The 25823-nt window shown below is 37.3% G+C and overlaps 1 protein-coding gene across 1 annotated transcript; it reads left to right on the top strand.

The window, feature by feature from the left end:
• The first annotated feature begins 862 nt into the window (after positions 1-862).
• LOC134753080 (zinc finger protein 28-like) lies at positions 863-25686 on the top strand. The gene is made up of 7 exons (XM_063688843.1): positions 863-938; positions 2335-2526; positions 3413-3751; positions 10990-11952; positions 23711-23821; positions 24866-25057; positions 25322-25686. Exons 1-7 carry the CDS (start codon positions 863-865, stop codon positions 25684-25686), a joined length of 2238 nt encoding a protein of 745 aa, XP_063544913.1.
• The last annotated feature ends 137 nt before the right edge of the window (positions 25687-25823 follow it).

Raw genomic sequence — 25823 nt, 5'->3', positions numbered from 1 at the left:
CTATTAACTCTTGCCTTGAAGAGCCCCAGATTGTACTCATGCGGGAACACAGACTCGGGCAGGGCGTTCCACTAATTTTAAAAGACTGAATGAAAGTGTTTACAGACGGCCGATTGCGGCCGCACGACCTCGAACGCACGCAACACGTCGAACGTGGTTCTCGGTAGGCCCTCTGCTCACGTTCGATCGTGTGTAAGATGGTCCGGGGTACGTGCGTTAAGGACGTTTATAAGTGAGAGCGAGAAAGAAATATTTTGACCGCTCCAAGGTCGCGGTCCGGCGCACCCGTCTGTAGATACTATTAAAACTAATGGTTTCTACAAACCTCACCAATAATCGTAAGCGATTTGCGATACATTAACTCGTTGCTCCTACTCAAAGTCCCCTTCACACTCGTGCGCGAATCGCTGATTAGCGAACTAGACGCCACACTCATGTTCGCGCCGCGATTCGCGCACGAGTGTGGAGGCGGTTTAAGGTTTATTGTGTTTCTACAGACCTAGGCCCGCTACAGACTACGCGTCGCGAAGCCGCGAACGCGAGTGTGGAGTCTATTTCTCTGATTAGCGAACTCGCGCCGCGATTCGGGCATGAGTGTAGAGGATCCTTTACGTTACAACAAATGTCAGGTGGCAGGCGGCACCATTTGGAGACGCAGACGCCATAACTTTATTTACTTTACTTGTCAGTTTTGTTTTGACGCTGTCAGCTTTCGCATATTGCGGTTGTTACTCTTACTCTTGTAGCGTGGTTATTTGTTATTATTTTATTAATCGCTGTTGCGATCGGTGAGAACATTGTGTCTTTTTGTCTAGTTGTTTGCGCAGTAATTATTAGAAGCCCTCGTGTGGCTTTGTGCGGGATGGAGGCGAGCGCGGGCGGCGGCATGGCGCGCGTGAAGCAGGAGTGGCAGGAGCCAGCGTGGGCTGGTGGCCTCGGTGAGCTCACTATAACATTACTCACAGTTACTTCTATAACAAACATATAGTTCTGTGATTAAAAACCCCTCACGAGAGTTGCTTCACAATTCAAGTAATATGATCTCGCGAATGATATATGATCTGTGCCCAGCAGTGAGACGTATATAGGCTGAAATATTATTTTATTATTATTATTTTATGATCTACAGTACCGGCCAATAATACATATATTACCTTTGTGTTTTTTTGCTTTGCTCCTGCCTCAGTCTGAGGTTATTATTATTTTCAACAGCCCAAAAAGGCAATTATACTTGAAGCAATAACTCCATCAAATCATCTGTCACCACATGGTCGGGGTGAACCGTGAAACAGGCCTAATACTAAGTTTTAATTTTTACTGTCTTGGATATTTTGTATTTATCACTTGTATTTGTTTTAGTTTCGGCAATAAAGGCTATTATGATTACGATAAATTTTTTGCTAAATTATCGCATTGGGTTCATCCTGTAATGATAATTGTATGTGTGGAAATAAAATAAAATAAAAAATTTGATGACTTGTATGATTCTAGTTTAATTTTATTCTACATATTTAAAATTATTTCTAGAATAATACAATTTCAGTTCATTTTATTTTCAAAATACCTTGTCTTTTTTATACTTTTTTTCTAAAATCTAGCCCGACTCACTAATACAGTCACAAATCAAATTAAATTAAAATTGTAATTAAAATTATTTATTTTCGTAAAATATACAGGTGTTTATAAAGTATTATAAGTTTCAATTTTGTGCAAGCAAGCAGCGAGCATAGGTATAATTTTATGCCTAAATCTGACTTTTGTGAAGGAGTGAATTTTCTGTACTATTAGTTATTCTGTGGTAGGGGATAGTGCTGCCCGGTAAGCAAAATTTGCCTGTGTTGGGCAACACCGCTCTTCGTTAATTAACAGATTGTTACACGAAAATTTCAAGTACTACAAACTTTGAAACTGATGAATTTGAAGTTTGTAACTCACGAATTTGGCTTTTAGACTGAATCATTAAGTGGTATTTGAATGGACTAGCAACATTTTGAGCAGGCAATTAGTCTGTTTATATTTAAACTATACTTGTTATGCATGAAACACAGTTCATCAATAAATATTTGATTTCTATTTCAAACTAATACTAAAATATTTAGATCAATATGGTTTCACTCACTATTATTTTCATTTTATTTTTTAGCGACTAAAAATAATATTAAGTGAAACCGTATTGACTTAAATATTTTGAAATATGTCTCACAATGGTTTAATTTTGATTGATACTAAAATAAAAACCACTGTTTATAAGATGAGTTTACCCTTGTTCTTGGTGCTCCTGCAGGTGCTCCATGTCATAGCATCTTGTTGATTATATAATGCATTATGTTTTAGTTGTTAAGGAGGAAGCAGAATGCGTGGATGAAGAGGAGTGTGTGAAGGAGGAGTGCTCGGACAGCAGAGACGGGTGCGGCATGAGCGAGGCAGCCATGCTGGCCGGCCTGTATGACGAGCATGTGGTCAAGGACGAGCTCGTGCTGGGGCCGGAGCGCCCGCATCGCCCCACAGTTGCTCTGGTGGTTCGCAGTATGTTGATTTTTTCTTTAACATGTACAGAAAGCTGCAGAGATAACTGATCCCCTTGCATCGAAAATTCTTTGCAGGGGGTCATGTTAATTTTTTCTTTAACATGTACAGTAAGCTGCAGATATAACTGACCCCCCAGCAAACAAGTTTCTATGCAAGGGGATCAGTTATCTCTGCAGCTTACTAATATACAAAACTCTTTATGGTTACAAACTGCATTAAATATGAATGTTCCCAACAGGGACCGGACAACCCTTTCCGCGATAAAACCCTTTCAATGGGCGACACTTAAACACGGCTAACACATTTAAAGACTTTCCCTTTTGAACTGCAAGCCCATTCATACCCTTACCTTTGACTAACCCTTACCGAAAAGCTAACCAAAAATAAGGCTAGCCCTTAATAAGGGTTACCCTTATCTTTAAGCGCTTTTTATAAAGGTTTCCCTTTGCGTGAAAGAGACAGGATTAGTATATATCTACGGTAGTGTATGAAAAGGAAAGAAAATACGTGCCTAGTCAAAGAACGCCGCCGTCGCCGCCGACGATCGCTCGGATTCGAAGTAATGTATGCTTTATGAACAAGGTAGACGACTTAAATTAGCACGCTTATATGCTAAAAGGGAAGCCCTTTATAAGGCTAACCCTTATAAGCAATATGCAAGGTGTTGGTGAGCGGATGATAAGGGTTTTGTAAGGGTATTTGGGCTACCGATTACTCAAATGTGGTAGCTTTATATAAGGGTTTTTAAAACCAAAACAAAGGGTTTCGTCTGGCAAAGGGTATGGTGAGTTAAGCCTTATGCAATACCCTTATAAAACCCCGATAAGGGATAGCGGGCCGGTCCCTGGTTCCCAATACAGTGAAGGTCATTTATTGTCTGTAGGCAGGGCGCTGGGTGACGCGGGGGGTGGGGGAGGTGGGGGGGCACAGCGCGCTCGGGACTGCTCCGTGCGGCTCGAGCGCCTCGCGAGCCACGCCGGCGCCGCGCGAGACCACCGGCCTAGAGGGACCGCCCCCAGCGACACCGCCACGCCACCCCACACAGACTCTGGTAACGAACAGGAAATATTCAATAAACCTGATTATGATAAAGAACCGACGTGTGATCTTTGTGGCGAGAGATTTGATTTGAAATCTGATTTGATAAAACATGTTGCGGTGCACATTCATGTGCCTATAAGCGCGGATCTGGGAGCGGGCAGACCTGGTGTCTCAGGCAATGGTGAGTTGTAGTTTTTACTATAAAATGAAATGTGTAGTTTTTATTAACACACCACAACTCGACATTACAACTGTTAATTGCTTCCGGAAACCTCAGAAATGGACACTTCATTGTGTCATCAGCCATCACCAATATCATCATCAGATTAAGACATCGAAATATGACAAGATCTCTTTTTTTATCATAGAATGCTTTACTGTACTATAGTTAAACGTATGATTACTCTAATTATCTAATGAAACCCGTGCCTGGGCGCCGTCTTTAGCGGTCACGCAAACTATAACAAGCATTATGCCTACACATACGCACACAAACAAATATTATTGATCGTCAATTTAAGTTGCAATGTAAAAACAAATTAATTAACTCTGACATGGAAGTGGCTGCCGCATTCCGAGATTATTTTTCGAATATGGCTTGTGATATTACCAGAGAGATCAAATCATCTGCAATGCAAGCTGCACATTTTCTCCGTGCCTCCTTGGAGAAATATGACAGTACTTTTGAATTCAGCTATGTGAACTCACGTACTACATATAAAACATTTAAGTCTCTAAGCAATAAAAACACAGAAGATATATGGGGCATGTCAATGAAATCTATAGGCCATATTATTGAAATAATCACACCTTATTTATGTATTGTTTTCAATTCTTGTATTGACAAGGGCGTATTTCCTAATTTAATGGAATACAGTAAAGTCATACCTTTATTTAAATCTGGAGAAAAAACTAACCCAGAAAATTTTCGTTCAATATCTATTCTACCCGTGCTTAGTAAAATTTTCGAAAAAATCATGCTAAATCAATTACAAGCATATTTTACTAGAAACAAACTTCTTCATAATCGTCAATTTGGATTTACAAAAGGTCGATCAACCACTGATGCTGCGTCTGTGCTCATCAAGCATATTTATAACATATGGGAAGAATCTAGTGATGCGGTGGGAATTTTTTGTGACTTGTCAAAAGCCTTTGACTGTGTTGAGCACTTGACTTTAAAACTAAAGCTTAAACATTACGGGTTATCTGATACCGCTATTAACTTAATTTCAAGCTACCTCAGTGACAGAACACAAACGGTTGTGATTAATGAAACCCAGTCGGAATCCGCTGCTATTAAACTAGGAGTGCCCCAGGGGTCAATTTTAGGCCCATTTTTATTCTTAGTATATATAAATGACCTTCCGTGTATTGTAAAAGATCATTGTGAAATTGTGTTATTCGCGGATGACACATCTTTAATTTTTAAAGTTAGTCGAAATATTGAAGACTATACAGACATAAATAGTACCATGAATATGGTCTCAAATTTGTTCACAATTAATAATTTGCTGTTGAATTCCAAAAAAACGAAGTGGATTAGATTCACATTACCTAATGTAAAAATTACTAGTGGGAGTATATTATATAAATAATGAATGTCTAGAAATGGTGGATAAGACTCTCTTCTTAGGTTTGACCATAGATAAAAATTTGCAATGGAGTCCCCATATATCTTCTCTAGGAAACCGATTGAGTTCGGCAGCATACGCAGTCAGAAGGATTAGGCAACTAACTAACGTGGAAACAGCCCGAATGGTGTATTTTAGCTATTTCCACAGCCTAATGTCATATGCAATTCTAGTCTGGGGTAAAGCTGCCGATATACAAACCATTTTTGTATTGCAAAAAAGAGCAGTGCGAAACATATATAATTTAGGGTCACGTGTTTCATTAAGAGAACGTTTCAGAGAAATAAATATACTAACAATGGCATCACAATACATATATGACTGCATATTATATGCTCAAAAAAATGTAGAAACCTTTCAGAAAATGCACAGTGCTAGAAATAATCACAAAATAGCAATAACTAGATCTCGTGTGAAGAGAGTGAAGAAATCTTTTCTAGGACAGTGTATACAGTTCTACAATAAGTTACCAAGGGAGGCACTGGATTTACCATTTCCTGGACTTAAAAAATATGTTAAATCTGGTCTACTGCATAAGGCATATTACACAGTCGAAGAGTATATTACTGATAAAGATGCATTGCCTTCTATAAGTAAATGAATAAATTATGAAATGTATTTGTATTGTATTTGAAATTTTAATTGTTGAATTTTGTATTTTGTAAGCTGTTATTTATTTTTTAATTTAGTTGTAATGTACTTTTGACGATTTAAAAGAGATTGTAAAATCCTACTTGATTAAATGAAATTCTATTCTATTCTATTCTATTATCGGTCCGACAGCTGACGGGGGGGCTCCGACAGGGCTGAATTAGAAGCCTCTTTCCGATATCGGATGACGGAAGGTGCTTATGACAAAAACAGCTGCAGGAGAGTGCCATTGGCATTAACTCCGCCTTTTTTGCGTTGTTCGTCATTTTTTGTTAATAATGATTGATTAAATGCATAAACAAATACAGAGAAACACATAAATCTTACATTTTACTTCCTTCCGACATCCGATATCGGATCGGACAATGTGAATACGCTCTAACGTCAAAATTGGACAAAACCGGCCGCTATCTTGAAAATAGATATTATAGGGACATTTTTACACAAATTGGCTAAGTCCCACGGTAAGCTCAAGAAGGCTTGTGTTGTGGGTACTCAGACAACGATATATATAATACTTGTACAAACACTTAAATCAGGCGCGGATCCACCGTTGTGGGCAAGATGGGCATGCCCACAACCTTTTTTACACTTTCACGGTATATTGAGATCGATAGGCCTTCATAAAATAAAAAATAAAAACAATGAATCGTGCGTGATTCGGAACGCAGCAAAGAGCCATAGACAAAAATGGTGATACTTTTTGTCACATTTTTACAACATATTATCTGTTTCTTTTTGGCGCATGAATATGTATTAGAAAAAAAGAGATGACTACTGGTTGGAAGCGCGCACTCGCGCAGACCATAGACAATAGACAGATCTACTAATTTAAAAGCAAGAGTGTATTGAGTTGTATGCATGCACATGTAGATTCCCGCCAAAATGCCAAAAGTTCCGAGGCAAGCCGCCATTCTTGAAAAGTTTTTTGTTAATGTCAGTCAGGGTAAAATAGCTGTTAGTGTGATTTTTGTTTCGACACAATGGTAAGTTATTTTAATGAAATTATTGCTATTTTACCGCTCTAATGCAATGCCTTACTCTATATATCATTTGTAACTTTATTTTAACTTTGTTTTTGGTCATTTCGGCCAGGGTTTACCTAAACAATCAGAGCAATTTATCGCTCTGATTGTTTCTCGACGTGTAAGTAAGCTACTCTATGTATATTACTTTTATAATAAAACAAAGTTACAAATTATCCAATAAAATATTCATTACCTACATTGTTTATCGATTTATTATTTGTACCTATGATATTTCGTGTTGTGTGTGATTTGTTTTCTTGAGGGGGTTTTTTGGCGTCTTCTAGTCAATGACTAAGTAAATATCTTGAAAATTAAATCCTACAACTACTCACGCAGCTGTGCAATAGGTATATATTTATGGGGCGTATCATGCTATCTCGACTGAACATTTAGATTTAAAAAATTTAATTGGGTAGATTCTTTATGTACCTAGTCAAATATAAAATAATTTACCTACATATTTAGTGGTCGATTGAGTAGTAATGGAATACCTCATACTATAGGGAAATAAGTCAGCTAAGCGTAACTACGTTTACTAAGTATTAGGTTCAAGGGAGTTTAAAAATGATTCATAATACGTATGTATTATTAGTAATTTTCAAACTTTACCATACTATATATTAAGTAAGGAAACTGGTATATGGAGTACTCTATGCTTACTTATTTATCTAAGATTTGTACCCTAACATCAAAATGTTTTTACAAATATTAGCAACTCTCCCGGTTAGCGTTGCTACCGCAGAGAGATCTTTTTCTACTCTTCGCAGAGTAAAATCTTGGTTGCGGGCCTCAATGGCAGAGGAAAGGTTATCCGGGCTAGCTCTCCTGAATATACATAAAGATACGAACCTAGATATAGATCAAATAATCAACGTTTTCGCAAAAAAGAAACGTAAGCTTGAATTTGTAATTTAAGTATATACTTCAATAGCAAAATCAAACTTACGTTTTGGTGCTCCCACAGTTATACCTCGTTACCTCGCGCGTAAAATGATGATGCCTATGACAGTTCATTTTTGTATGGAACAGCTGTCACGTAAAATGTTCGTACACTTTTTTGGAAGTATAGCACATTCGTTTATTTAGAAATGTACTAATTAACTAATAAAAATACGGTATAAACATAAAATATTTCTTATCTTAAGTTCTTAAGCCTATTCAAATTTGACTTTGGAAAGTAGGTAAAGGTGTAAAACTGAGTCAAAAGTAGTACCTTAGTAATAAATGTAATAAATAGATATATATTGATTATAGTCTAGCATGACTTAATTGCTTTTAATGCAACTTATAGATTATGAAAAGCTCTGACAACTAAGTAGTCCACAAATTAGCTGTCTATCATTTATGATTTTTTACTTAGCCTCCTTGGGCTTACCGTGGGACTTAGTCAATTTGTGTAAGAATGTCCTATAATATTTATTCATTTATTTACTTACGCAAAAGGCTAAAATGTAAAATTCTTACTTTTTCATAACCTCGATACGAATGACTCCCTGTATACAGAAGTATATAACAGATTGGCTCAAATATTTTTTTGCAAAAAATTATTGTAAACAAAGAGAGTGGTGCAAAACTGAATCATTGCAAATAAATATGTATGAAGCAGACCACTGATTAATTTTTGCACGTAGTATTTATTTTTGCAATAATTACTAGATTTAAGATTTGAGAGAGTTGCTGTTTATTATAAGACGCGTTACAATAACAAAACAAATTAATAATAAAATTTTATAGGAATGTAAATAGGTATAGTGTTGTAGCACTATACCTATTTACATAAAAAAATCCTATATTTTTTTTTAAAGTTCCTACTTAAACCAACTTGTCTGAATTATATTGGTTAAAAAGGAGTAGTTATATTACTAATCATCAGTCATGATCATTATCTTTAATTTCTATTTAAGTAAAAAAAATTAAACTAATTATCTATTTTTAGTTCATGTACGTATAATAACTTGATGGATGTCAAAGGATATTTATGAAGATCTTAGAAGTTTTGTTATGAAAAAAAAATAGACTACCCGACTACCCGCCAATCATACCTCTATGATTGGTGCAAAACATGGTAATAACTTTTTAAAGATAAAATTCAACATCCTATTTTCAAATTACTCAAAATGAGAAATAATTTACAGCAAACATAATTGCTTACCAAATTCGTATACCTACATTTAAGATTCATTTCAATGTAGAGTAGAATGCGGTTCGGTTTAGCATCTAACTGTAAATAAAGTTATTTAATGTAAAATGTATACTAGCGTTTAATTTAATTTGATATCATTTGAAGTAGCCGAAATTTCATCAAATCGGTTCAGTAGTTGTAAATTAAGTCTCGCCTGGTGCATGTCACTTGCTGGTCACACTACAATTTCCGAGACACCGTCAAGACACCGCCCAGTTTAGTGTCCCTATTGGCTTACTAGCTGTGGCTAGTATAGGAAACAAAAAAAAAGATTGATTGAAATTGATTTGGAATTTAATCAAAACTGACTATTTAATTGGACGAAATCAGCTCTGAATTAATTCAAAGCCAAAGTCCTGATGCGCAGGAAAAAGGAAATAGGTAATCAAATTCAAAAGTCATTCATGACTCATAATTGCTTTATGAGCGAACTTAGAGTCGCACTTGGCCGATTTTCGGTTTTCGGGTGGCTGTGACCACAACCTTTTTTGAGGGCTGGATCCGCGCCTGACTTAAATACATAGAAAACATCCATGACTCAGTAACAAATATCTGTTGTTCATCACACAAATAAATGCCCTTACCGGGATTCGAACCCAGGACCATCGGCTTCACAGGCAGGGTCACTACCCACTAGGCCAGACCGGTCGTCGATATCTGAGGATCCGAGAGGCCCTTTATTATGAATGTGAGGTCAAGAGTGCAATAAAAAACCGGCCAAGTGCGAGTCGGACTCGCGTTCCAAGGGTTCCGTACATTACACAATTTAAACAATGTATTTTTTATGTTAATGTCTTTAAAAAACCCGTAGGAGTAGGATCAAAAACTAAGTAATTAAATCTGACTCACGCTTGACTGCACATTTCTAATAGGTTTTCCGGTGATCTATAGGTAAAGATCTATTTTGTGTATTTTTTTCAAAATTTTTGACCCAGTAGTTTCGGAGATAAAGGTGGGGAATGGTCATTTCTTGCCTATTTTCTAGAATAACTTCTAAACTGGCTATCTTAAAATTATTAAAAAAATATATTTGAGGTTCTCACAATGAGCTATTTCACTTAATATATAACACGATATAGTTTGACAAACTTTATTTTTTAATTTTCTCATTTACCCCCCAAAAGTGACCCCCCTGTTTAAAATTAATTTATTTACGTTACATGTCCAACTTTGGGTCACAAACTTACATATGTGTACCAAATTTCACCTTAATTGGTCCAGTAGTTTCGGAGAAAATAGGCTGTGACAGACGGACAGACAGACAGACGCACGAGTGATCCTATAAGGGTTCCGTTTTTTCCTTTTGAGGTACGGAACCCTAAAAATGGCTCCCATCTTGAATTTTCTTCTAGATATTATTTTGTTAAATATTCGATTCTATGGGGATTGCTGATGTAAGTTAACTTTTTCGATTCTGAGGGGGTGGAGGGGTTGAGTCCCAGCTCTAAAGTAACCTAACCTTTTTGTTTGTATTCGATTCTCCGGGATCGCAGTTCTAACCTCACCTAACTTTGTTTCATTTTATTTTACTTTATTAGGTACGACCGGTCTGGCCTAGTGGGTAGTGACCCTGCCTGGGAAGCCGATGGTCCTGGGTTCAAATCCCGGTAAGGGCATTTATTTGTGTGATAAGCACAGATATTTTGTTCCTGAGTTATGGGTGTTTTCTATGTATTTAAGTATTTATATATTATATATATCGTTGTCTGAGCACCCATAACACAAGCCTCCTTGGGCTTACCGTAGTACTTAGTCAATCTGTGTAAGAATGATCTATAATATTTATTTATTTATTAGGTACACTAAACAGATATCGAACAATATCATGAGAAAAATACAATTGCACATTATGGCTTTTCTGGGGGCCTTAGATATAAAATGACAGATCACTAGTTATAGCTAAATATTTATGTAATTGTTACAGCACCAGCGGTGGTGTCGGGTCGGCGGCGCTCGTGCGCGGTCAGGCTGGAGCGCGTGCTGCTGGACGCGGCGCGGCGCTCCTGCCGGGTCGGGCGCCGCACATACAAGCTGCACACACACACGCACACCGCCGAGCCCGCACACACACGCAACCTCACCATCACCACCGCCAGCTATCAATGTCACCATTGCGGGAAACGGTTCGGGAACAAGTCGGTTTTGGTGAAACACATACGCACTCACTTGCCTTTAGGAGCGTCGAGTAACTCGACCCGAGAGAACGATGCTTTAGAACATCAACAAAGTCAACAAACGTTACACAAAGATAAAAAGTATTTCGTAACAGTTTTACGGAAACCTGAGATGACACACCGTGGCGCGAAGCCTTTCAAGTGTAGGTACTGTGACTACACGAGCTGCAATAACGTACTCATACGTAGACATGAGATGATACACACAGGTGAAAAACCCTTTAAATGCAACTACTGTGATTACAAGTGTCGTCAAAAAGAAAACTTGCGGACTCATGAGATGATACATACAGGTGAAAAACCCTTTAAATGTAAAAACTGTGATTACAAGTGCAAACAAAAAGCACACTTACGGGTTCATGAGATGATACACACAGGTGAAAAACGCTTTAAATGTAACTACTGTGATTACAAGTGCAATCAAAAAGGATCCTTACAGTTTCATGAGATGATACATACAGGTGAAAACCCCTTTAAATGTAACTACTGTGATTACAAGTGCAATCGAAAAGGCTCCTTACGTAGACATGAGAGGATACATACAGGTGAAAAACCCTTTAAATGCAACTACTGTGATTACAAGTGTCGTCATAAAGAAAACTTGTGGACTCATGAGATGATACATACAGGTGAAAAACCCTTTAAATGCAACTACTGTGATTACAAGTGTCGTCAAAAAGAAAACTTGCGGACTCATGAGATGATACATACAGGTGAAAAACCCTTTAAATGCAACTATTGTGATTACAAGTGTCGTCATAAAGAAAACTTGCGGACTCATGAGATGATACATACAGGTGAAAAACCCTTTAAATGCAACTATTGTGATTACAAGTGTCGTCATAAAGAAAACTTGCGGACTCATGAGATGATACATACAGGTGAAAAACCCTTTAAATGCAACTATTGTGATTACAAGTGTCGTCATAAAGAAAACTTGCGGACTCATGAGATGATACATACAGGTGAAAAACCCTTTAAATGTAACTACTGTGATTACAAGTGCAATCGTAAAGGCTCCTTACGTATACATGAGATGATACATACAGGTGAAAAACCATTTAATTGCAACTACTGTGATTACAAGTGCAATCGTAAAGGCTCCTTACGTATACATGAGATGATACATACAGGTGAAAAACCATTTAATTGCAACTACTGTGATTACAAGTGCAAAAAAAAAGCAGACTTACGGATTCATGAGATTATACACACTGAGCGTTTTGATTGTAGTAACTGTAACTACAAGTGCACTAACAAAACAAGTTTACGACGACATCAAATGATACACTCGGGTGAACATCCTTTTCAGTGTAATTACTGCGAATACAAGTGCAGGCAGAAGGCACACTTAAAGAGACATATGAATCTACACACTAGTTAAAGTTAAGAAGCATTGATATGGCCACTGTCATTAGATGTGAATGCGGAAGTCCCCAGGCCGCTTCTTGTATTTTTATTTTATTTATTTGGACTATAGTCTTGATGACAAATTTTTATTAATTGTATCAATCGATCAGGTTTGTTTTCGGGATCAAATGCCTATATGGGACCCATTGCATTAAAGCAATATAAAAGTCAGAAATGATAGTCAAAGTCCGACAGTCGTACTTCACTCGCGAAACTCTGCTAACAAAACGATAAGCGAACGTGACGTCAAGGTCACTGAGAGCCCATCTTGAATGTATGGAAAATAAGTAAAATTGCGATTTTGTCGGTGAAATATTGCGTTTATGCATATAGTTGCCATACAATCTTTTTACTTTATTCCTTATTGAAAGTTAAAATAAACTTAAAATTTTGAAACTTTAAACCCTGTATTTTTTTATCATTTCCATATATTATTTTAATATAAACATTATTGTCATAAATTGCTCATTTGCTATCTATTTTACTAGATTTTGTTATAAAATTCAACATGTGTCATCATCCCTATTGTGATTAGTTGATTACAAGTGCAAAACGAAAGTTACGGATTCATGAGATAATACATACAGGGAAAGCCTCTTGAAATGTAACTACTGTGATTACATACAAGTGGAATCCGAAAGGACGGTTACGGACTCATGAGATGAAACATCGCTCGTTAAATGTTGCTACTGGGTAATTCCAGCGAAAACCACACCACAGGTGATAAATTCATAAACTGTTTTACATTGAAATCAATATCTAGAGGAAAGTTCATGAATCATATTTTTAGGAATCAATAAGTTTGATTCTTTTTTTTTTATTTATTGAAATTTAGTCAACACACACTAGTTAGTGTAGTTAGTTTATTTAGTTTGATTCTAATTTTAATCGTTTTTGCATTTTAATCATTTTTGAACGTGTCTATGATCATGTCGTCACAAGGTGCTGTCCTACCCGTCACAAGCTATGAGAAGCATTTTTATATTCTTTTTTACAAATTGCATATATTTTATTGCATAAATTATACATGTATTTACTTCAGACAATCTCAGAAACAATATATAAAAAAGTTGTTTAATAAAAGTTGCATAGTTTGTTCCAATTTGCGAAGTGTCTCAGTGCCCTCGCAGAGGAGGGGTAATTTGATGTCCCACCCGTCACACTTCTAATACCATCTATTCCTAAGGGAAGTAATTAAATGATCAGCCATTTTTAAAACTGTTCTGCAAAAAAAATAGCCATTAAATCATTTGGGCAGCATACAAATATGTTGCCGGCAATAAATAAAAATCGAGCTCCAACTGTTGTTCAGCAAATAATTCACAAACGGTCAACATTATAACCAATATTCAAATTCAAATTCAAATTGTTTTATTTCATTCAAAAACTTTACAAATATTATAGTGGCTGGTGTCTCCTTTTAAGTTATTTACAAAATAACCTGTGCTAGGAGGCACCGCTCGTCCATATCCAAATTACAATTATTTAGTATTATACTATTCTTAAAGCTGTGTGTGTGTGTGTGTGTGTGTGTGTGTGTGTGTGTGTGTGTGTGTGTGTGTGTGTGTGTGTGTGTGTGTGTGTGTGTGTGTGTGTGTGTGTGTGTGTGTGTGTGTGTGTGTGTGTGCGTGTGTGTGTGTGTGTGTGTGGCTAGGCTAGGCTAGGCTACATATCCTAGTAAGTCTTCCACCTGATCGTAGTTTCTATCTTCCAACCAATTTGTTATTTTATTTTTTACATCATATTGTAGCTTTGGGTATATATCTAGTGATTTGTTTAAAGTATTATATAGGTGCGATGAACGCTTATTATACTGTCTACTAGCAAAAGTGGTGTTGGTTTTAGGTAGGTGCATAGCAATATCTTTCCTCCGTCTTGTCAAAATGTTGCAATCAAAAGTAGTTGTTTTGTGCTTTCTTAGAACAGAGGTTAGCATATATAATTTTCTGACAGTAAGCAACTTACACAATTGATATAACTTGTCAGTTGAGAACCACATCTTCTTAAAGTACATAATTTTGAGAAGACTACGCTGAGCTCTCTCTACGTCTATAAAGCGAGTCTTGGCAGCACCACCCCAAACAGGCAAACAATAGGTTAACACGTGCTGAACCAACGATGTGTAGATCTCTTTTAAAATGTCTCTACTGTGGCCATGGGAATCCGGGACAGCTCTTGGCACCGCATGTCTTAAATTTTTAAAAATCCAATTAAGCTTTCGTAGTCGTAATATAACATATTCGAGATGTTGGTACCAAGAGAGTCCCCGATCCACAAAGACACCCAGATATTTGGTGCTATCAACTTTTAGTATGGTGGGACAGGTTCGCTGGGAGCAGTTTAGTACATTGTTGCAGCAGCTATGTATTTTAATGTCGAAACTATTAACAGGTTGTGTATTACTGTATATACTGTGACATATATAATTTGTTTTGGTGGTATTTAACGTAAGAATATTGTTCTTAAGCCATTCATTAATAGTTACAAGTCCAGTCTCCGCGAATTTCTGAACATCTTCCCATGAAGCACCAGTGAAGACGATGGCGGTGTCGTCAGCATACGAAAATATATCTGCGTGGGGGATCTTTAAGTCGCACAAGTCGTTAATATAAATTAGGAATAGCGTTGGGCCAAGCACAGAGCCTTGAGGTACTCCGTACGTCACGTCCTCATATTCACTGGTACAACTGCTGTCACCCAGTTTCACCCTCTGTTTCCTATCTGTTAAGTAGTCCCGGAGAAGGCGAAGCGGAATATCTCTTATCCCCATCCTTTCCAACTTGTGTAACAGTATGGGGACAGAGACGGTGTCAAAGGCCTTTTTGATATCTAAATACACAGACATACATTTGGATCCATTGTCAAGATGCTCAACTATTAGTGAAGTTAGTGCAGATACAGCATCTTCAGTAGATTTTCCAGTTCTGAATCCGTATTGAGATGGTGATAATAAGTTGAATTTACTTAAGTACTTGAATAATCTGGTATTCAGTAACTTCTCCAATATTTTGGAAATTGCTGGCAGAACAGATATTGGTCTGTAATTATTAACATCGTCTCTGTCTCCGTTTTTATAAACTGGTGTAATGATTGATTGTTTAAGTGGAGCTGGAAAAACTCCTTTGTCAAAACAAATATTTACTAAATGCGTAATTATAGGAGTCACCACTGGCTTTGCAAGCTTTAGAAATTTGTTGGAGATATTATCCCAGCCTGGTGCACTATTATTCTTAAGGCTCGATATCATTGATTGAACTTCATGATGGTCAGTATGTGACAGTATAAAGGAGTTTGGCTGAGAACGAAGGTTTAGAAGGTATGTTTGTTGTACGTTTTTATCAGGTTTAATATTTGTCGCTAGTTGCTTTCCTATATTGGAGAAATAGCGATTGATATAGTTTGCAGAAGCAGCAGGTGTTGATTTAAGATGTAGGAGTTCAGAATTGGTACTATTATTTTTATTAGAGTATGTAATATTTTTTATATTTTTCCACAGTAGTTTATTGTTTTTAGAAGATTTACTTAATAACTCCCTTTCGTAATTACGTTTTAGTTTTTTTATTAATTTATTACAATTATTTCTATATCTTTTATATGTTATTTTTAGTATTTCGTTGAAAGGATCACTTTTTAACTGCTTTTGCATATTATCCCTATTACGTATACAGCGTAAGATTCCTGGTGTAATCCAGGGTTTTATATTTCTGTACTTTTTAGGTATCGTATTGATTGTAGTATGTTTATTTAGCACCGATGTTAACTCAAATATTAGACTATCTATAACTATATCAGGATCGTTGTTGTACAGGAGATTTTCAAGATTTTTATGTTTTAATTCCTCAAGAGCTGCGTCAAAATCTACCACAGTTTTTGTCTTTTTTAAACTGACATTATTTTTCATTTTAGAAATACATAACAACACAGTATAATGGTCAGTAGTAGTCGTTTGCAATACACCTACTGAGGCTTCAAACCTGGATCTACCTATCTTTAGCATTATGTGATCGAGGCAGTTTTCTTCCCTAGTGGGCAAGGTATGTGCAGCCAAAATTCCATGTAAAGAAAGCATATCCAAATACTGAAGTCTATTATTACGCTCTTGCAGACGTTCATCAGTCTTAAGTTTTACGTTTATATTAATATCCCCAGTGATTATGATGCTTTTCCTATTGGATTTGATAGTATTTAAATGAGTATTTAATGAAAGTATAAAGGGGTCAGCATTTGTGTTAGACGGGGATCTGTATATACATAAAATTAAATTATTCAATACTTCTACCTGCAAACAAGATGCATGTAATAATCTAACCTCTTTTACTTTGTGCCGAAGAGCATTTTTTACATATACAACTACCCCATCATTCTGATTAAGTTGATATGTGGAAGAGTACATGTTATAGTTTGGCAGTTGGGGGATGAGTTTATTCGAGTCAAGCCTACATTCTGTTAAAACTATTACATCTGTTTCAAACTTAAGACATGATAATGACAGTATAAAGCTATCAAAGTTACAATATATACTCCTTATGTTTTGAGTAATTAACGTAAAATCATTACTTTTAACATTTAAATAGTTACTTAGGTTCAACGTGTCACATTCAAAAGAGTGAGCTATCTCTAGTCTATCAATTTCATTGATTGTTTGTAGTGTATCAGCCATGGGAATATGTGGTGTGGTAAAAGCACTTCGTTATTAACTCTGTATTTGGTATGTTTTTTATGCATAATGTATAAAAAGAAATGAGGTGAGATACAAACCCAAAACAATGGATAATACTTATTATATGTTTCCTATATATACGTTGGTGATGTGGAATGTGTAATGCAATTTTACTTTGTTTTGTAGTTGAAGGTAATAAAATAGAGCCGCGATCATAGCGTGTATATTTATGTGTAGAGGTGTGTGCTGTTTGTGTGTGCTGTGTTAACAATATGTGTAAGTTCAATACTAGAATTAAGAGCAATAGACATAGTAACATGCTGCAATTTAAGTACACAAGAAATGAAAGAATGATGATGTTCACTAATTGTCAATCTCCTTGTAGTAAGTGATGTACTTGATCCTCGTGTTTTATCAGGATGATTGGCGATTGATCGCTCTTCCGGACATACACTTTACCGTACGACGTCCAGCAATATTTATAGTTCTTGGACCTGGACAAGTCACGAGCCATGAAATGCAGGCGCGCTGCCTTCGAGGTAAGGTTTTCAGAGAGAAATATAGGTGTGTCTTCCTGAGTTTTAAGTCCTAAATGCTTAGCACAGAGTTTGGATTTATTCCTTACATTATATGACTTTGCCATTTTAAGGAAATCGTTTTTCAAGAAGGTGGAGTTGGTTTCAACTACAATAGGTGCATTTTTCTGAGCGGGGTTTTTGTAACGAACTCTGTAAATATCATTTATGTCGCTTTTGGTGACCTTGCAATCAATGGTTTCCGACAAGGTAGTGACAATTTCAACTAAGTCCTGCTTGCTCTCATTTTCCTTCCTTGGGACATTTTTAATTTCAAAGCTGCTTTTCCGGCTCATACATTGCATTTCGTCCAATTTTTCTTCCAATAATGCTATGTGCTCCCTGTCTTCCTTTATATGGTTTTCAAGTTCAGTAATCTGTTTTCTCAGCTCTTGATTTTCCAGGTGTAAATCATGCAAAGAAGCTTCTATATTGCTGGTTGAATGTCTTATGTCTTTGACAGTATCTTTCAAGTCTGAGATATCTTTGTGCTGACAGCCCGTATAATACCTCATTAAATTTCTCATCTCCTCCTTAAAATCATTAAAGTCTGAAAGAGTTATGTTATCTGTCTGTCTATCCTGTTTATTTTGCCGTTGAGTTACAAAGTCTAGTGAGGATTTGTCAATTAATTCAAGCGACATGTTTTCCGTTGACATATTCGCATCATGTTGACCGTCCATATTGTACTAGGGTAGTAGTAGTTGCGAGGAGATAGAACAGTAAGTATCAAACTGGTGACGCGTAGCTGATGACGTACACGCACTCACAAAATGTACTAGCGAAGTACCAGGAGCGCATAAATACACAGCAGAAGGTTACAGCACCGGGCGCGGCGTAGTAGATGCGACGGGGGACGGCGTAGCAGCGTAGCACTCACCCAGTCCGCAGCGTAGCGCAGGCGTGACGTAATGCAGCGGTACGGCAACTGGTGCTCTTACAAGCTTATGCACTCCTAATATTTCATTTGAATTAAATTAAGTAAATTGTTTATTTTTTTTTAAGAAATAAATAAGCGCGGGGATTTTGACACGTCTAACCCTTGCGGGGGTCCGAGGGGAAGAGGAAAATATCCATCTGCTTAATAAATATTTGATCTGCAAAATTATTATTTGGTCAGCAAGATTTAAAAATTGCTCGGCATATTAAACAAATGGTAATCTGATATAATAAGATGGGTTGCGTTTGATTTGAAAAATCGGTAGGGTTGCAGGCGGACCGAAATCGTGTGCGTGCATTTCATTCGATGATTATTAGCAGTCACATTGCGGTCTTCTAACGTATTTTTGGTGATATTTATCCGTTTTGGTAATTTGAGAGTATTATAGGTGTAAAAAAGAACATATTAGCTACTAGAAAAGTGGGTTAGGTTAGGTTAGAACTGCGACCTTCCCAGAAAATTACTGCTACTAGGAAAGTGGGTTAGGTTAGGTTAGAACTGCGACATTCACAGAAACATACTACTACTAGAAAAGTGGGTTAAGTTAGGTTAGAACTGCGACCTTTACAGAAACCAACTGCTACTAGAAAACCCAGGTTAGGTTAGAACTAATTTTTGCGGATCAGTTAAATTGTAATCCAAAATGAAATAATTCGCTTACCCACTGACTGCTTAACAAAATTTGATTAATGGTCAAATAATTAATTTGCCAACCAAATCAATTTAGAGCAGCTCATTATTATTTGCTAACCTTAAATTGCTGATCAAATACACATTTTGGCAGACCAAATATATATTTTTGTTCATCAAAATAGGAATATTTTGCAGATCGATTAAATAACACCCTATTTCTAATAAAAAAAAAACATTTTATTACTTTTTTCAATGGTGAAGTATAAAATGATTATTTGGGTTTATGATTATATATTTAATACAATATTGTAGTTGTTAGGAAGAAATAAATCAAAGTGTAGGTAAAAAGGAGTAAAAATGTCCCACCCGTCACTTTGGAATGACCCTCCTGTGATAAACTAGTGGCTCTGAGAACTATAGACCTCGCTATAAGTTTAAAAAGTGTTAAAAATAAAAAATACTTAGTTATTTCATTGTCATTATTACAGCGAACTCCCTAATGGTCTTACAAGTGACAAACGGCATAGACCCTATTGGCACTTAAGTCCTTTATGCCGCATTCTACCATTTGGACCATTTCCTTAAATAGAAACGAAAGAAAAATCTATTTAACTGTTTAACCTGCTCGCAAAATTTCACGAAAATCGGTTGAGAAATGCGACCTGCAGTAGGCCGAGCACATGATTGACGCGACAGTATCTCGCCGCGAGATAGACTACCCGTCTTTTACTAATTGTATGAATTAAAGGGGGCGGCGAGATACTCTTGCGCCAATCATGTGCTAGCCCGGCAGAGAAGAACATCCGGACATACGAAAGCTGTGAGCTGTAAACCACAGATCCCATGACTGCGCCATTTTTTTTTTTTTTAATTAGTCTACTTTGGTGTCCCACTGCTGGGCAAAGGCCTCCCCTCGCTTTTTCCACTCGACCCTGTCATCGGCATTTTCCCACCATTTGGGGTAGAATGCGTCCAAGTCGTCCCGCCATCTCCTTTTCGGTCATTTTGAATATTTTCCATTTTTCGGCAACAAATGGAACCGACAAAAAATAATATCTATCCTACCTAAATAGTCCGTTTTCTTTTGGGCATGCTTATTATTTTATTTATTTGGGACCACCAACAGACAATACATCATGAAAAAATAATCTGTAGACGTCACATTGAGGTTAGATGTTTGTCCAATTATAGGTAACCACAGCTTAGGGGTCATCCATTAACATAACACATTTAGGGGGATTCCTCAACCCTACAACGAAGCGGCAGCTGACGTCCACGAGGGTTCATCATACATAGCCGTTAACCCCTATACGAGTTTTCGCCCGGGAGGCGATTGGTCATGGAAATCTGTTCCTGGCCCGCGGTCTATAAGAGTAATTGTAGGATATTTATACCTACCTACTGGAGTTAAGTTAAATAATAAAATTAATGTAAACAAATATATTAATACATTTATTTACATACCGAACTAATCCTTAAAATAACAGAAGGGAATATTAAAAAAATCCTTAAACCGTTACTGGGAATATAGCTCAAATATATAAAATAAAACATATTTTTATTATTAACACGTACAGTGGGTCTAAATTTGGGCCAGTTTTACCAAACCGTCGTTTAACGTCTTTCCAGTTCATTCAATTTTGCTAATTAAAGTTTGACAGTTCTCTATGCAATGACAGCTTCCGCCATTTTTAAGTTTAACGTTGTTGATTGGTTGATTGTACGTTGCCTTATGGTTGCCTTACTTGTAAATAGTATATTTGGGTCAATTTTTAAATGTGGTATTTTCTATAAAAAGGGACCTTATTGTCAATTTTTTTATATCTAATTGTTCAAAAACATTATCTTATCCGCTACATATTATTTACCGTGAATCGCTTGAAACTGGTATTTTTCCAGATGTATGGAAAAGAGCTAAAGTTGTTCCAATACACAAGGCCGATGATATTAGCGTAGTGAAGAACTATAGACCGATATCTATACTTTGCACTTTTGCCAAGATATTCGAATCCCTTATCTGTCCTTTTATTCAATGTCACTTCAAACAGTATATAACCGATCATCAACATGGTTTCGTTCCTGCACGGTCAACTTCTACCAATCTTGCCTCCTTCTCTGAGCTTGTCACTACGGCTGTTGATATTAATAAACAGATCGACGTTATCTACACCGACTTTAGTAAGGCATTTGACCGAGTTTCTCATATGGTCTTGATTCAGAAGCTTTCTTCCTACGGCGTCACGGATCCCCTACTAAAATGGATTGAGTCATATCTCCATAACCGTTCATTTTATGTAGTTATTAATGGTTTTTCTTCTCAGACTTATAATATCCCTTCAGGTGTTCCACAAGGCTCCCACCTTGGTCCAATATTATTCAATATATTTATAAACGATTTGCCCGCCCAACTTCATCACTCTATCCCGTTCATGTATGCAGATGACCTCAAATTCGCTAGAATGATAACTTGTCCTTCCGATATCGCTCTCCTCCAGGATGACATTGACAGACTTAATAAATGGTGTTCAGAAAACGGTATGTCTCTCAATGCCAAAAAATGCTCCTCTATTAGTTTTACACGTAAGATCAATGCAGTTTCTTCATCCTATCATATTGCTGGCGAATGTCTTCCTAAAGTGCAGACTATACGCGATCTAGGAATTATCTTTGACACAAAACTTACATTCGTTCCTCACATCGATGCAATAGTAAAAAAAGCTTCAAGTATGTTAGGATTTGTCATAAGAAACGGAAAGGTATTTCGTAGGACACAAACCAAAAAACTCCTCTATTACAGTCTAGTACACAGTCACTTAGAGTATGGTAGTATCGTCTGGCGACCACATTATGCAACTCATTGTCTTCGGATTGAAAGATTGCAAAAAAGATTTATGTGGCACTTGGCTCGATCGGTAGGTCTTGCTAAAAGATCTTTCTCTTACAAGGATAGGTTAAAACGTTTTAAAATGATATCTCTTGAGAATCGTAGAGATCTACTCGATTTCAAATTTCTCACTAAGCTTATAAGAAATAGTATAGATTGTCCACAACTCCTGAGTAGCTTTCGATTCTCAGTGCCTAGAAGAATACCGCGTTTTACTATCAAGCCACTGTCTCGCCCCCAGCGCCGAACTGTTTTAGGGTCAAACTCCCCGGTACCACGCTTGAGCATTTTAATAAATAAATATAGTGACAAGTTCGACATTCACTTTGACTCCTTGTCCAAAATTAGAAATTTATTCACTAGTAGTTAGTATATTTAGTTTTAATTCCATATTTAATAATACAACTTAAACAGTCGACATCATAGTTGCGCTTTGCTCCTTATTCTACAATAATGTGTTCAAAAGTTCAAATGTGTCGGCTTTGTCGTTGACTTTGCTTTTAAATTATTCGCATGTGGTGTTTACCAGTAATTAGTTATACATTTAGCATGTAATTAATGTTTGAATAGATGTAAGCCTCAATGTAATAACTGTCGGTGAACCTTAAAAAAAAAAAAAAAAAAAAAAAAAAAAAAAAAAAAAAAAAAAAAAAAAAAAAAAAAATGGCGCTTACGCCATTATCAATGATGCTCCGATATAAATACAATGCCACGCGACTCTGTGCGTTAAGGACGCAGTTATAAGTGAGAGCGAGAAAGAAATATTTTGACCGCTCCAAGGTCGCAGGCCGGTGCACCCGTCTGTAGATACTATTAAGGCCCTCCACACTCGCGTTCGCGGCTTCGCGCCGTGATTCGCGCATGAGTGTGGAGGGTCCTTTAGCCCTCATTAACTCGTTGCTCCTACTTAAAGTCCCTTCACACTCGTGCACGAATCGCTAATTCGCTGATTTGCGAACTAGACGCCACACTCGCGTTCGCGCCGCGATTCGCGCACGAGTGTGGAGGCGGTTTAAGGTTCCTTGTGTTTCTACAGACCTAGGCCTGCTACAGACTACGCGTCGCGAAGACGCGAACGCGAGTGTGGAGTCTATTTCGCTAATTAGCGAACTCGCGCCGCGATTCGCGCATGAGTGTAGAGAGCCCTTACATTACAACAAATGTCAGGCGGCAGGCGGCACCATTTGGAGACGCCATTACTTTATTTATTTTACTTGTCAGTTTTGACGCTGTCTCTCTGGCAACACTGGCTGTCAGCTTTCGCGTATTGCGGTTGTTACTCTTGTAGCGTGGTTATTTGTTATTATTTTATTAATCGCTGTTGCGATCGATAAAAGCATTGTGTCTTTTTGTCTAGTTGTTTGCGCAGTAATTATTAGAAGCCCTCGTGTGGCTTTGTGCGGGATGGAGGCGAGCGCGGGCGGCGGCATGGCGCGCGTGAAGCAGGAGTGGCAGGAGCCCGCGTGGGCTGGTGACCACGGTGAGCTCACAATAACATTACTCACAGTTACTTCTATAACAAACATATAGTTCTGTGATTAAAAACCCCTCACGAGAGTTGCTCCACAAATCAAGAAATATGATCTCGCGAATGATATATGAATATGATCTGTGCCCAGCAGTGAGACGTATATAGGCTGAAATATTATTTTATTATTATGATTTTATGATCTACAGTACCGGCCAATAACACATATATTACCTTTCTGTTTTTCTGCTTTGCTCCTGCCTCTGTCTGAGGTTATTATTTTTTTCCACACCCCAAAAAGGTGTTTAATTATAATTGAAGCAATAACTCCATCAAATCATCTGTCACCACAAGGTCGGGGTGAACCGTAAAACAGGCCTAATACTAAGTTTTAATTTTTACTGTCTTGGATATTTTGTATTTATTACTTGTATGATTACTATTTGTTTTAGTTTCGGCAATAAAGGCTATTATGATTATGATTAATTTTTTGCTAAATTATCGCATTGGGTTCATCCTGTAATGATAATTGTATGTGTGGAAATAAAAAAAAAATAAAAAATTAGATGACATGTATTCTATTTTAATTAGTTTAATTTTATTCTACATATTTAAAATTATTTCTAGAATAAAACAATTTCATTTTATTTTCCAAATCCCTTGTCTTTTTTATCCTTTTTTCTAAAATCTAGCCCGACTCGCAAATATAGTTACGAAGTGTGAAACTCACGAATTTGGCTTTTACACTGAATCATTAAGTGGTATTTGAATGGACTGGCAACATTTTGAGCAGGCACATTAGTCTGTTTATATTTAAACTATACTTGTTATGCTTGAAACACAGTTCATCAATAAATATTTAATTTCTATTTCAAACTAATACTAAAATATTTAGATCAATACGGTTTCACTCACTATTATTTTTATTTGATTTTTTAGCGACTAAAAATGAAACCGTATTGACCTAAATATCTTGAAATATGTTTCACGATTGGTGCTCCTGCAGGTGCTCCATGTCATAGCATCTTGTTGATTATATAATGCATTATGTTTTAGTTGTCAAGGAGGAAGCAGAATTCGTGGATGAAGAGGAGTGTGTGAAGGAGGAGTGCTCGGACAGCAGAGACGGGTGCGGCATGAGCGAGGCAGCCATGCTGGCCGGCCTGTATGACGAGCATGTGGTCAAGGATGAGCTCGTGCTGGGGCCGGAGCGCCCGCACCGCCCCACAGTTGCTCTGGTGGTTTCCAGTATGTTGATTTTTTGTTTAACATGTACAGAAAGCTGCAGAGATAACTGATCCCCTTGCATCGAAAATTCTTTGCAGGGGGGTCATGTTAATTTTAACTTTAACATGCACAGTAAGCTGCAGATATAACTGACCCCTCTGCAAACAGGTTTCTATGCAAGGGGATCAGTTATCTCTGCAGCTTACTGTACACATCTTTTTATGGTTACAAACTGCATTAAATATGAATGTTTCCAATACAGTGAAGGTCATTTATTGTCTTTAGACAGGGCGCTAGGTGATGTGGACGGCGGGTTTGCCGCGGGGGGTGGGGGAGGTGGGGGGGCACAGCGCGCTCGGGACTGCTCCGTGCGGCTCGAGCGCCTCGCGAGCCACGCCGGCGCCGCGCGAGACCACCGGCCTAGAGGGACCGCCCCCAGCGACACCGCCACGCCACCCCACACAGACTCTGGTAACGAACAGGAAATATACAGACCTAATTATGACAAAGAACCGGTGTGTGATCTTTGTGGCGAGAGATTTGATTTGAAATCTGATTTGATAAAACATGCCGCAGTGCACATTCATGTGCCTACAAGCGCGGAGCTGGGAGCGGGCAGACCTGGTGTCTCAGGCAATGGTGAGATGTAGTTTTTATTATAAAATAAAAGAAGTAGTTTTTAACCGACAAAAAAACGGAGGAGGTTCTCAGGTCGACGCGTATAAATATATATATATATTTAATGTGTGACCACGCATAACTTATTTTGATAATTCTTTTTTTATTG

Source organism: Cydia strobilella, chromosome 26 (genome assembly GCF_947568885.1).
Source record: "Cydia strobilella chromosome 26, ilCydStro3.1, whole genome shotgun sequence".
NCBI lineage: Eukaryota > Metazoa > Arthropoda > Insecta > Lepidoptera > Tortricidae > Cydia > Cydia strobilella.
This window is presented reverse-complemented; position numbering and strand designations above follow the sequence as displayed.